Source organism: Salvelinus namaycush, unplaced genomic scaffold (assembly GCF_016432855.1).
Source record: "Salvelinus namaycush isolate Seneca unplaced genomic scaffold, SaNama_1.0 Scaffold1552, whole genome shotgun sequence".
Lineage (NCBI taxonomy): Eukaryota > Metazoa > Chordata > Actinopteri > Salmoniformes > Salmonidae > Salvelinus > Salvelinus namaycush.
The window spans coordinates 24,931-40,581 of record NW_024058289.1 but is presented as its reverse complement, the minus strand read 5'-3'; the positions used below and the strand labels follow the sequence as shown (position 1 = coordinate 40,581).

The 15,651-nt window shown below is 41.9% G+C and overlaps 1 protein-coding gene across 1 annotated transcript in view; it reads right to left on the bottom strand.

The window, feature by feature from the left end:
* LOC120037047 (MAGUK p55 subfamily member 4-like) overlaps window positions 1-15,651 on the bottom strand; it is a gene marked incomplete at its 5' end in the record, with an annotated part of 51,594 nt that overhangs the window by 19,473 nt on the left and 16,470 nt on the right. Inside the window, 3 exons of the mRNA XM_038983263.1 lie at window positions 953-1,117; window positions 7,570-7,611; window positions 7,721-7,738. Of these exons, the coding sequence (XP_038839191.1) occupies window positions 953-1,117; window positions 7,570-7,611; window positions 7,721-7,738 (225 nt within the window). The remainder of the gene's footprint in view (window positions 1-952; window positions 1,118-7,569; window positions 7,612-7,720; window positions 7,739-15,651) is intronic.

Below are 15,651 nucleotides of genomic sequence, written 5' to 3'. Positions count from 1 at the left end.
CACACACACTGTGGTCAGTCCTACACCAGAAGGACCTTTAAACACACACACTGTGGTCAGTCCTACACCAGAAGGACCTTTAAACACACACACTGTGGTCAGTCCTACACCAGAAGGACCTGTAAACACACACTGTGGTCAGTCCTACACCAGAAGGACCTGTAAACACACACTGTGGTCAGTCCTACACCAGAAGGACCTTTAAACACACACTGTGGTCCGTCCTACACCAGAAGGACCTTTAAACACACACTGTGGTCCGTCCTACACCAGAAGGACCTGTAAACACACACTGTGGTCAGTCCTACACCAGAAGGACCTTTAAACACACACTGTGGTCAGTCCTACACCAGAAGGACCTGTAAACACACACTGTGTCCGTCCTACACCAGAAGGACCTTTAAACACACACTGTGGTCACCCCTACACCAGAAGGACCTGTAAACACACACTGTGGTCACCCCTACACCAGAAGGACCTTTAAACACACACTGTGGTCACCCCTACACCAGAAGGACCTTTAAACACACACACTGTGGTCACCCCTACACCAGAAGGACCTGTAAACACACACACTGTGGTCAGTCCTACACCTGTAAACACACACACTGTGGTCAGTCCTACACCTGTAAACACACACTGTGGTCAGTCCTACACCTGTAAACACACACACTGTGGTCAGTCCTACACCAGAAGGACCTTTAAACACACACTGTGGTCAGTCCTACACCAGAAGGACCTGTAAACACACACTGTGGTCAGTCCTACACCACTACACACTACAGTAGATGTCATACCCCAACCTATAAGCTGTGTGTGTAAGACTGTTTCAGAGGGTTTAGGAACAGTCATTTCTGTTTTCCCTGTGACAATGGACAATAACAAATCATTTATCATCATCATTATCTTCTGATACAGAATATAAACAATATATAAGCGGTGAGCTCCTCACCTACGAGGATGATCAGTCTGTGCGGGTCGTCAGGTCGTCTCTGGTAGCTGACCACCTCTTCATAGGGGCTGGACAGAGCCGGGGTGTTGGGAGAACGGGAGCAGGACTGGCGACGCTTACGGTGGGTCATCCTCCGCCACAGACGGAAGCTACGCCGGAATCCCGCTGGAAACAACATCAACAACAACATAAACGACTACGAGATTAACATCATCGTCAACAACAACATAAACGACTACGAGATTAACATCATCGTCAACAACAACATAAACGACTACGAGATTAACATCATCGTCAACAACAACAACATAAACGACTACGAGATTAACATCATCGTCAACAACAACATAAACGACTACGAGATTAACATCATCGTCAACAACAACATAAACGACTACGAGATTAACATCATCGTCATCAACAACATAAACGACTACGAGATTAACATCATCGTCAACAACAACAACATAAACGACTACGAGATTAACATCATCGTCAACAACAACATAAACGACTACGAGATTAACATCATCGTCAACAACAACATAAACGACTACGAGATTAACATCATCGTCAACAACAACAACATAAACGACTACGAGATTAACATCATCGTCAACAACAACATAAACGACTACGAGATTAACATCATCGTCAACAACAACATAAACGACTACGAGATTAACATCATCGTCAACAACAACAACATAAACGACTACGAGATTAACATCATCGTCAACAACATAAACGACTACGAGATTAACATCATCGTCAACAACAACAAACGACTACGAGATTAACATCATCGTCAACAACAACATAAACGACTACGAGATTAACATCATCGTCAACAACAACATAAACGACTACGAGATTAACATCATCGTCAACAACAACAACATAAACGACTACGAGATTAACATCATCGTCAACAACAACATAAACGACTACGAGATTAACATCATCGTCAACAACAACAACATAAACGACTACGAGATTAACATCATCGTCAACAACAACATAAACGACTACGAGATTAACATCATCGTCAACAACAACATAAACGACTACGAGATTAACATCATCGTCAACAACAACATAAACGACTACGAGATTAACATCATCGTCATCAACAACAACATAAACGACTACGAGATTAACATCATCGTCAACAACAACATAAACGACTACGAGATTAACATCATCGTCAACAACAACAACATAAACGACTACGAGATTAACATCATCGTCAACAACAACATAAACGACTACGAGATTAACATCATCGTCATCAACAACAACATAAACGACTACGAGATTAACATCATCGTCAACAACAACATCAACGACTACGAGATTAACATCATCGTCAACAACAACATAAACGACTACGAGATTAACATCATCGTCATCAACAACAACATAAACGACTACGAGATTAACATCATCGTCAACAACAACATAAACGACTACGAGATTAACATCATCGTCAACAACAACATAAACGACTACGAGATTAACATCATCGTCAACAACAACAACATAAACGACTACGAGATTAACATCATCGTCAACAACAACATAAACGACTACGAGATTAACATCATCGTCAACAACAACAAACGACTACGAGATTAACATCATCGTCAACAACAACATAAACGACTACGAGATTAACATCATCAACAACATAAACGACTACGAGATTAACATCATCGTCAACAACAACAACATAAACGACTACGAGATTAACATCATCGTCAACAACAACATAAACGACTACGAGATTAACATCATCGTCAACAACAACAACATAAACGACTACGAGATTAACATCATCGTCAACAACAACATAAACGACTACGAGATTAACATCATCGTCAACAACAACATAAACGACTACGAGATTAACATCATCGTCAACAACAACATAAACGACTACGAGATTAACATCATCGTCATCAACAACAACATAAACGACTACGAGATTAACATCATCGTCAACAACAACATAAACGACTACGAGATTAACATCATCGTCAACAACAACAACATAAACGACTACGAGATTAACATCATCGTCAACAACAACATAAACGACTACGAGATTAACATCATCGTCATCAACAACAACATAAACGACTACGAGATTAACATCATCGTCAACAACAACATCAACGACTACGAGATTAACATCATCGTCAACAACAACATAAACGACTACGAGATTAACATCATCGTCATCAACAACAACATAAACGACTACGAGATTAACATCATCGTCAACAACAACATAAACGACTACGAGATTAACATCATCGTCAACAACAACATAAACGACTACGAGATTAACATCATCGTCAACAACAACATAAACGACTACGAGATTAACATCATCGTCAACAACAACATAAACGACTATGAGATTAACATCATTGTCAACAACAACATAAACGACTACGAGATTAACATCATCGTCAACAACAACAACATAAACGACTACGAGATTAACATCATCGTCAACAACAACATAAACGACTACGAGATTAACATCATCGTCAACAACAACATAAACGACTACGAGATTAACATCATCGTCAACAACAACATAAACGACTACGAGATTAACATCATCGTCAACAACAACATAAACGACTACGAGATTAACATCGTCATCAACAACAACATAAACGACTACGAGATTAACATCATCGTCAACAACAACAACGACTACGAGATTAACATCATCGTCAACAACAACATAAACGACTACGAGATTAACATCATCGTCAACAACAACATAAACGACTATGAGATTAACATCATCGTCAACAACAACATAAACGACTACGAGATTAACATCATCGTCAACAACAACAACATAAACGACTACGAGATTAACATCATCGTCAACAACAACATAAACGACTACGAGATTAACATCATCGTCAACAACAACATAAACGACTACGAGATTAACATCATCGTCAACAACAACATAAACGACTACGAGATTAACATCATCGTCAACAACAACATAAACGACTACGAGATTAACATCATCGTCAACAACAACAACATAAACGACTACGAGATTAACATCATCGTCAACAACAACATAAACGACTACGAGATTAACATCATCGTCAACAACAACAACGACTACGAGATTAACATCATCGTCAACAACAACATAAACGACTACGAGATTAACATCGTCATCAACAACAACATAAACGACTACAAGATTAACATCGTCATCAACAACAACATAAACGACTACGAGATTAACATCGTCATCAACAACAACATAAACGACTACGAGATTAACATCATCGTCAACAACAACATCAACGACTACGAGATTAACATCATCGTCAACAACGACTACGAGATTAACATCATCGTCAACAACAACAACATAAACGACTACGAGATTAACATCATCGTCAACAACAACAACATAAACGACTACGAGATTAACATCATCGTCAACAACAACATAAACGACTACGAGATTAACATCATCGTCAACAACAACATAAACGACTACGAGATTAACATCATCGTCAACAACAACATAAACGACTACGAGATTAACATCATCGTCAACAACAACATAAACGACTACGAGATTAACATCATCGTCAACAACAACAAACGACTACGAGATTAACATCATCGTCAACAACAACAAACGACTACGAGATTAACATCATCGTCAACAACAACATAAACGACTACGAGATTAACATCATCGTCAACAACAACATAAACGACTACGAGATTAACATCATCGTCAACAACAACATAAACGACTACGAGATTAACATCGTCATCAACAACAACATAAACGACTACGAGATTAACATCATCGTCAACAACAACATAAACGACTACGAGATTAACATCATCGTCAACAACAACATAAACGACTACGAGATTAACATCATCGTCAACAACAACAACATAAACGACTACGAGATTAACATCATCGTCAACAACAACATAAACGACTACGAGATTAACATCGTCATCAACAACAACATAAACGACTATGAGATTAACATCATCGTCAACAACAACATAAACGACTACGAGATTAACATCATCGTCAACAACAACATAAACGACTATGAGATTAACATCATCGTCAACAACAACATAAACGACTACGAGATTAACATCATCGTCAACAACAACAATAAAGCTGTAAATCTATGGTGGGAGCATCGTTAGATTACAAAAAAGAAGAATGATTGATTAATAAAAGTGTCACTGAAATTGTCAATCAAAAAACCAGCTTACGAATGTAGATGCCATCCATGGTATGTGTTCCTTCTTCAGCCTCTTCGGAATACACTGGGAAAATTCATTACGATATTATTATATTTATTTTATTTTATTTATTTAACCTTTATTTAACCAGGTAGGCAAGTTGAGAACAAGTTCTCATTTACAATTGCGACCTGGCCAAGATAAAGCAAAGCAGTTCGACACATACAACAACACAGTTACACATGGAATAAACAAACATACAGTCAATAATACAGTAGAAAAATAAGTCTATATACAATGTCAGCAAATGTGGTGAGATAAGGGAGGTGAAGGCAAAAAAAGGCCATGGTGGCGAAGTAAATACAATATAGCAAGTAAAACACTGGAATGGTAGATTTGCAGTGGAAGAATGTGCAAAGTAGAGATAGAAATAATGGGCTGCAAAGGAGCAAAATAAATAAATAAATACAGTAGGGAAGAGGTAGTTGTTTGGGCTAAATTATAGATGGGCTATGTACAGGTGCAGTAATCTATGAGCTGCTCTGTGCCTTCAGAAAGTATTCATACCGCGAGACTTATTCCACATTTTGTTGTGTTACAGCCTGAATTCAAAATTGAATAAATATATGTTTTTGTCTCACTCATCTACCCACAATACCCCATAATGACAAAGTGAAAACATGTTTTTAGAATTTTTTTACACATTTATTGAAAATGAAATACAGAAATATATAATTTGCATAAGGATTCACACCGCTGAGTTAAATATTTTTAGCACCTTTGGCAGCGATTACAGGTGTGAGTCTTTCTGGGTAAGTCTCTAAGAGCTGTGAGTCTTTCTGGGTGAGTCTCTAAGAGCTGTGAGTCTTCTGGGTAAGTCTATAAGAGCTGTGAGTCGTCTGGGTAAGTCTCTAAGAGCTGAGAGTCTTTCTGGGTAAGTCTCTAAGAGCTGTGAGTCTTCCTGGGTAAGTCTCTAAGAGCTGTGAGTCTTTCTGGGTGAGTCTCTAAGAGCTGTGAGTCTTCTGGGTAATTCTCTAAGAGCTTTGAGTCTTTCTGGGTGAGTCTCTAAGAGCTTTGAGTCTTTCTGGGTGAGTCTCTAAGAGCTGTGAGTCTTTCTGGGTAAGTCTCTAAGAGCTGTGAGTCTTTCTGGGTAAGTCTCTAAGAGCTTTGAGTCTTTCTGGGTAAGTCTCTAAGAGCTTTCCACACCTGGATTGTGCAACATTTGCACATGATTCTTTTCCAAATTCTTCAAACTCAAATTGGTTGTTGATCATTATTAGATAACTATTTTCAGGTCTTGCCACAGATTTTCAAGTAGATTTAAGTCAAATCTGTAACTCTATAGGTATTTAATGTGTAGATTTGGCCTTGTGTTTTAGGTTATTGTCCTGCTGAAAGGTGAATTAATCGCCAGTGTAGATTTGGCCTTGAGTTTAATGTTATTGTCCTGCTGAAAGTTGAATTCATCTCCCAGTGTCTGGTGGAAAGCAGACTGAACCAGGTTTTCCTCTAGGATTTTGCCTGTGCTCAGCTCCATTCTGTTTTGTTTTTATCCTGAAAAACTCCCCAGTCCTTAACGATTACAAGCATACCCATAACATGATGCAGCCACCACTATGCTTGAAAATATGGAGAGCGGTACTCAGTAAAGTGTTGTATTGTATTTCCTCCAAACATAACACAAAGTTAATTACTTTGCCACATTTTTTTGCAGTTTTACTTTAGTGCCTTTCAAAGAAAATCTAAAAAAAAATATTCCACTTTGACATTATGGGGTATTGTGTGTAGGTTATTGACCAAAACATCTACATATAATCAATTTTAAATTCAGGCTGTAACACAACAAAATGTGGAAAAGTAAAGGGGCGTGAATACTTTCTGAAGGCTCTGTATTGTCCTCTTGTGAAAATTCATTATAATATTATTTTATACTCTCCAAACCAAGAGAATACAGGTACATAACTACTACAGTAAACAGTCAAATGATAAGTTGACAAAACGATTCACAGCAAGAAATATTAATTGGTATATTGACCTTCTCTGAGGTCCTCTAGAATATCACAACGGTGGAAAATAAAGAGAAGAAAACCTCATGAATAACAGTCTCTGTTATTACACACTATATTGAAAGAAATCAGAGAAATCTACAGACATCTATCAAAAACATGACTCTACAAAGACTTACCTACCAGATTCAAAATCTTCTTCATCTATAGAAAGACAAAAAAAAAGAAAAAAAAAGTGTTAATTCACTGCCTGTTATTACGTAGCAATAGTAGTTAGTACACAACAGATTATTATAAGAGTGATATGAAATAGAATGAGGATGACGTGGTTACCTGCTATGGCACCATTCCCATTGTTGGTCTTAACGTCGTCCTCTGGAAGAGAAAACAGAAGGTCAAACAGAGATCCTGCTACTGTCTAGATCAATGTCCAAGATCCCCCCCCCCCCCCAAAAAAAAGTATACGTTTATATATTGTACGTACCATTACCAGCCATGCTCACTTAGGGTCAGCAGAGAAGACAAAGGAAACAGAACTCATAAGACATTTGGACTGAAACACCAAACACGCAACATGAGGTGAAGCTTTGTGGTCCTTCTTTTACAGAAGCTCTATGCATCATATCTATAAATCATACTATAAGAGTGTTGTGACTTTGGCTGGATGGATAGTCAAGATAATTTACTAAACAATGACTTGAATAATGAAATGTATCTGATTTATTTAATTCATTTTGTTTATCCTTTCCAAATGAACTGAAAGAGGGGGCACCATTAAGGGTTTTGACATAGAGAGATCCCTTGAATTAACTGTATCAGTAGTTATCTCTAACATTTACATCAACAATAGTCTTAACAGTGAATTTACACAGGGGATTGCTTCTTTCACGTGACACAAAGGGAAGTGTTGAAATCACGCGAGAATTCGTTAAGGACGGGACTTACGTCGTGAGAGTGTGTCTCTCTTTCTTTTGGCTGAGAAATCTCTGAATATGAGAACAGGAAAAATATGCCAAGGCGCTTTTCCTTTGGCAACACAAAATGAGCGTGAGCTCGTTATGGCATTTTCAGACTTCACAGTGGAGACAATACCGTTGTTTAATAGCTCAAAAGAATCTCAAATATAAAATATTTTTTTAATTTGATTAACACTTTTTTGGTTACTACATGACTCCATATGTGTTATTTCATAGTTTCAATATCTTCACTATTATTCTACAATGTAGAAAATAGTAAAAATAAAGAAAAACCCTTGAATGAGCAGGTGTTCTAAAACTTTTGACTGGTACTGTACAGTAGGTGTTCCTTTTGTCCAGATGGGAAAGGGCGGTGTGGAGTGCGATTGAGGTTGCATTATCTGTGGATCTGTTGGTGCGGTATGTGAATTGGAGTGGGTCTAGGGTTTCTGGGATAATGGTGTTGATGTGAGCCATGACCAGCCTTTAGCCTTTAGTCCTAGGCAGGTTATCTTCACTTTCTTGGCCACAGGGACTATGGTGGTCTGTTTGAAGCATGTAGGTATTACAGACTTGGTCAGGGAGAAATTGAAAATGTCAGGGAAGACACTTGCGGGTGGGTTTGTGCATGCTTTGAGTATACGTCCTGGTAATCCATCTGGCCTTGCGGCTTTGTGAATGTTGACCTGTTACCAACCCTTAGTAAACTTTTGGAAAAAATTATGTTTGACTAGATACAATGCTATTTTACAGTAAACACATTGACAACAGACTTTCAGCAGGCCTACAGGGAAGGGTATTCAACATGCACGGCACTTACACAAATGACTGATGATTGGCTGAGAGAAATTGATGATAAAAAGTAGGGGCTGTTTTGTTAGACTTCAGTGCTGCTTTTGACATTATCAATCATAGTCTGCTGATGGAAAAACGTATCTGTTATCCCCTGCTATATTGTGGTTTGAGGGTTAACTGTCTAACAGAACAACTAGGGTGTTCTTTAATTTAATCGGGCATTCCCCAGGGCAGCGCTCTAGGCCCCTTACTTTTTTCAATGTTTTACTAATGACAGTGTGTCTATGTATGCGAATGACTCAACACTATACACGTCAGCTACTACAGCGACTGAAAATCACTGTGACACTTAACAAAGAGCTGGAGTCAGTTTCAGAATGGGTAGTCCTAAATATTTCAAAAACAAATAGCACTGTATTTGGGAGGAATCATTCACTAATCTCAAAACCTCAACTAAATCTTGTAATGAATAAATGTGGAAATTGAGCAAGTTGAGGTGACTAATCTGCTTGGAGTTACCCTGGATTGTAAACTGTCATGGTCAAAACATGTTGATACAACAGTAGCTAAGAGGTGGAGAAGTCTGACCATAATAAAGCGCTACTCTGCCTTCTTAACAACACTATCAACAAGGCAGGTCCTACAGGCCCTAGTTTCTACCTTCTTAACAACACTATCAACAAGGCAGGTCCTACAGGCCCTAGTTTCTACCTTCTTAACAGCACTATCAACAAGGTAGGTCCTACAGGCCCTAGTTTCTACCTTCTTAACAGCACTATCAACAAGGTAGGTCCTACAGGCCCTAGTTTCTACCTTCTTAACAACACCATCAACAAGGCAGGTCCTACAGGCCCTAGTTTCTACCTTCTTAACAACACTATCAACAAGGCAGGTCCTACAGGCCCTAGTCTCTACCTTCTTAACAACACTATCAACAAGGCAGGTCCTACATGCCCTAGTTTCTACCTTCTTAACAGCACTATCAACAAGGCAGGTCCTACAGGCCCTAGTTTCTACCTTCTTAACAACACTATCAACAAGGCAGGTCCTACAGGCCCTAGTTTCTACCTTCTTAACAGCACTATCAACAAGGCAGGTCCTACAGGCCCTAGTTTCTACCTTCTTAACAGCACTATCAACAAGGTAGGTCCTACAGGCCCTAGTTTCTACCTTCTTAACAACACTATCAACAAGGCAGGTCCTACAGGCCCTAGTTTCTACCTTCTTAACAACACTATCAACAAGGCAGGTCCTACAGGCCCTAGTGTCTACCTTCTTAACAACACTATCAACAAGGCAGGTCCTACAGGCCCTAGTTTCTACCTTCTTAACAACACTATCAACAAGGCAGGTCCTACAGGCCCTAGTTTCTACCTTCTTAACAGCACTATCAACAAGGCAGGTCCTACAGGCCCTAGTTTCTACCTTCTTAACAACACTATCAACAAGGCAGGTCCTACAGGCCCTAGTTTCTACCTTCTTAACAACACTATCAACAAGGCAGGTCCTACAGGCCCTAGTTTCTACCTTCTTAACAACACTATCAACAAGGCAGGTCCTACAGGCCCTAGTTTTGTCAGACCTGGACTACTGTCCAGTCGTGTGGTCAGTTACAAACAAAGAGGGACTTAGGAAAATTACAATTGTCTCAGAACAGGGCAACAGGGCAGCACGGCTGGCCCTTAAATATACACGGAGAGCTAACATGAAGAATATGTGAATCTCTCATGGCTCAAAGTAGAGGAAAGCAGTAACATTTGATTTAAAACAGATAAAAATGCACCTTATGGGACTTTGAAGAGACACACAGGTACATACACATACTAACACACATACTCTACACATGGACACGTGGGTGTTGTATTGTAGATATGTGGTAGTAGTGGAATGAGGGAACACACTTAATGTATTGTGAAATGTAATGTCATGTAGTATTTTAAATTGTATTTAACTTCCTTAATGTTACTCGACCCCAAGAAGAGTAGCTGCTGCCTTGGCAGGAACTAATGGGGATCATAATAAACCCCAGGAAGAGTAGCTGCTGCCTTGGCAGGAACTAATGGGGATCCATAATAAACCCCAGGAAGAGTAGCTGCTGCCTTGGCAGGAACTAATGGGGATCCATAATAAACCCCAGGAAGAGTAGCTGCTGCCTTGGCAGGAACTAATGGGGATCCATAATAAACCCCAGGAAGAGTAGCTGCTGCCTTGGCAGGAACTAATGGGGATCATAATAAACCCCAGGAAGAGTAGCTGCTGCCTTGGCAGGAACTAATGGGGATCCATAATAAACCCCAGGAAGAGTAGCTGCTGCCTTGGCAGGAACTAATGATGATCCATAATAAACCCCAGGAAGAGTAGCTGCTGCCTTGGCAGGAACTAATGGGGATCCATAATAAACCCCAGGAAGAGTAGCTGCTGCCTTGGCAGGAACTAATGATGATCCATAATAAACCCCAGGAAGAGTAGCAACTGCCTTGGCAGGAACAAATGGGGATCCATAATAAACCCCAGGAAGAGTAGCTGCTGCCTTGGCAGGAACTAATGGGGATCCATAATAAACCCCAGGAAGAGTAGCTGCTGCCTTGGCAGGAACTAATGGGGATCCATAATAAACCCCAGGAAGAGTAGCTGCTGCCTTGGCAGGAACTAAATGTGGATCCATAATAAACCCCAGGAAGAGTAGCCGCTGCCTTGGCAGGAACTAATGGGGATCCATAATAAACCCCAGGAAGAGTAGCTGCTGCCTTGGCAGGAACTAATGGGGATCGATAATAAACCCCAGGAAGAGTAGCTGCTGCCTTGGCAGGAACTAATGGGGATCATAATAAACCCCAGGAAGAGTAGCTGCTGCCTTGGCAGGAACTAATGGGGATCCATAATAAACCCCAGGAAGAGTAGATGCTGCTTTGGCAGGAACTAATGGGGATCCATAATAAACCCCAGGAAGAGTAGCTGCTGCTTTGGCAGGAACTAATGGGGATCCATAATAAACCCCAGGAAGAGTAGCTGCTGCCTTGGCAGGAACTAATGGGGATCATAATAAACCCCAGGAAGAGTAGCTGCTGCCTTGGCAGGAACTAAATGGGGATCCATAATAAACCCCAGGAAGAGTAGCTGCTGCCTTGGCAGGAACTAATGGGGATCCATAATAAACCCCAGGAAGAGTAGCAACTGCCTTGGCAGGAACAAATGGGGATCCATAATAAACCCCAGGAAGAGTAGCTGCTGCCTTGGCAGGAACTAATGGGGATCCATAATAAACCCCAGGAAGAGTAGCTGCTGCCTTGGCAGGAACTAATGGGGATCCATAATAAACCCCAGGAAGAGTAGCCGCTGCCTTGGCAGGAACTAATGGGGATCCATAATAAACCCCAGGAAGAGTAGCTGCTGCCTTGGCAGGAACTAATGGGGATCCATAATAAACCCCAGGAAGAGTAGCTGCTGTCTTGGCAGGAACTAATGGGGATCCATGATAAACCCCAGGAAGAGTAGCTGCTGCCTAGCTACTGCCTTGACAGGAACTAATGGGGATCCATAATAAACCCCAGGAAGAGTAGCTGCTGCCTTGGCATGAACTAATGGGGATCCATAATAAACCCCAGGAAGAGTAGCTGCTGCCTTGGCAGGAACTAATGGGGGTCTATAATAAACCCCAGGAAGAGTAGCTGCTGTCTTGGCAGGAACTAATGGGGATCCATAATAAACTCCAGGAAGAGTAGCTGCTGCCTTGGCAGGAACTAATGGGGATCCATAATAAACCCCAGGAAGAGTAGCTGCTGCCTTGGCAGGAACTAATGTGGATCCATAATAAACCCCAGGAAGAGTAGCCGCTGCCTTGGCAGGAACTAATGGGGATCCATAATAAACCCTAGGAAGAGTAGCTGCTGCCTTGGCAGGAACTAATGGGGATCCATAATAAACCCCAGGAAGAGTAGCTGCTACCTTGGCAGGAACTAATGAGGATCCATAATAAACCCCAGGAAGAGTAGCTGCTGCCTTGGCAGGAACTAATGGGGATCCATAATAAACCCCAGGAAGAGTAGCCGTTGCCTTGGCAGGAACTAATGGGGATCCATAATACATGCAGGAAGAGTAGCTGCTGCCTTGGCAGGAACTAATGGGGATCCATAATAAACCCCAGGAAGAGTAGCTGCTGCCTTGGCAGGAACTAATGGGGATCATAATAAACCCCAGGAAGAGTAGCTGCTGTCTTGACAGGAACTAATGGGGATCCATAATAAACCCCAGGAAGAGTAGCTGCTGCTTTGGCAGGAACTAATGGGGATCCATAATAAACCCCAGGAAGAGTAGCTGCTGCCTTGGCAGGAACTAATGGGGATCCATAATAAACCCCAGGAAGAGTAGCTGCTGCCTTGGCAGGAACTAATGGGGATCCATAATAAACCCCAGGAAGAGTAGCTGCTGCCTTGGCAGGAACTAATGGGGATCCATAATAAACCCCAGGAAGAGTAGCTGCTGCCTTGGCAGGAACTAATGGGGATCCATAATAAACCCCAGGAAGAGTAGCTGCTGCCTTGGCAGGAACTAATGGGGATCCATAATAAACCCCAGGAAGAGTAGCTGCTGCTTTGGCAGGAACTAATGGGGATCCATAATAAACCCCAGGAAGAGTAGCTGCTGCTTTGGCAGGAACTAATGGGGATCCATAATAAACCCCAGGAAGAGTAGCTGCTGCCTTGGCAGGAACTAATGGGGATCATAATAAACCCCAGGAAGAGTAGCTGCTGCCTTGGCAGGAACTAAATGGGGATCCATAATAAACCCCAGGAAGAGTAGCTGCTGCCTTGGCAGGAACTAATGGGGATCCATAATAAACCCCAGGAAGAGTAGCAACTGCCTTGGCAGGAACAAATGGGGATCCATAATAAACCCCAGGAAGAGTAGCTGCTGCCTTGGCAGGAACTAATGGGGATCCATAATAAACCCCAGGAAGAGTAGCTGCTGCCTTGGCAGGAACTAATGGGGATCCATAATAAACCCCAGGAAGAGTAGCTGCTGCCTTGGCAGGAACTAAATGGGGATCTATAATAAACCCCAGGAAGAGTAGCTGCTGCCTTGGCAGGAACTAATGGGGATCCATAATAAATGCAGGAAGAGTAGCTGCTGCCTTGGTAGGAACTAATGGGGATCCATAATAAACCCCAGGAAGAGTAGCTGCTGCCTTGGCAGGAACTAATGGGGATCATAATAAACCCCAGGAAGAGTAGCTGCTGTCTTGACAGGAACTAATGGGGATCCATAATAAACCCCAGGAAGAGTAGCTGCTGCTTTGGCAGGAACTAATGGGGATCCATAATAAACCCCAGGAAGTGTAGCTGCTGCCTTGGCAGGAACTAATGGGGATCCATAATAAACCCCAGGAAGAGTAGCTGCTGCCTTGGCAGGAACTAAAGGGGATCCATAATAAACCCCAGGAAGAGTAGCTGCTGCCTTGGCAGGAACTAATGGGGATCATAATAAACCCCAGGAAGAGTAGCCGCTGCCTTGGCAGAAACTAATGGGGATCCATAATACATGCAGGAAGAGTAGCTGCTGCCTTGGCAGGAACTAATGGGTATCCATAATAAACCCCAGGAAGAGTAGCTGCTGCCTTGACAGGAACTAATGGGGATCCATAATAAACCCCAGGAAGAGTAGCTGCTGCCTTGACAGGAACTAATGGGGATCCATAATAAACCCCAGGAAGAGTAGCTGCTGCCTTGACAGGAACTAATGGGGATCCATAATAAACCCCAGGAAGAGTAGCTGCTGCCTTGACAGGAACTAATGGGGATCCATAATAAACCCCAGGAAGAGTAGCTGCTGCCTTGACAGGAACTAATGGGGATCCATAATAAACCCCAGGAAGAGTAGCTGCTGCCTTGACAGGAACTAATGGGGATCCATAATAAACCCCAGGAAGAGTAGCTGCTGCCTTGGCAGGAACTAATGGGGATCCATAATAAACCCCAGGAAGAGTAGCTGCTGCTTTGGCAGGAACTAATGGGGATCCATAATAAACCCCAGGAAGAGTAGCTGCTGCCTTGACAGGAACTAATGGGGATCCATAATAAACCCCAGGAAGAGTAGCTGCTGCCTTGGCAGGAACTAATGGGGATCCATAATAAACCCCAGGAAGAGTAGCTGCTGCCTTGGTAGGAACTAATGGGGATCCATAATAAACCCCAGGAAGAGTAGCTGCTGCCTTGGCAAGAACTAATGGGGATCCATAATAAACCCCAGGAAGAGTAGCAGCTGCCTTGGCAGGAACTAATGGGGATCCATAATAAACCCCAGGAAGAGTAGCTGCTGCCTTGGCAGGAACTAATGGGGATCCATAATAAACCCCAGGAAGAGTAGCTGCTGCCTTGGCAAGAACTAATGGGGATCCATAATAAACCCCAGGAAGAGTAGCTGCTGCCTTGGCAGGAACTAATGGGGATCCATAATAAACCCCAGGAAGAGTAGCAGCTGCCTTGGCGGGATCCATAATAAACCTCAGGAAGAGTAGCTGCTGCCTTGACAGGAACTAATGGGGATCCATAATAAACCCCAGGAAGAGTAGCTGCTGCCTTGGCAAGAACTAATGGGGATCCATAATAAACCCCAGGAAGAGTAGCTGCTGCCTTGGCAGGAACTAATGGGGATCCATAATAAACCC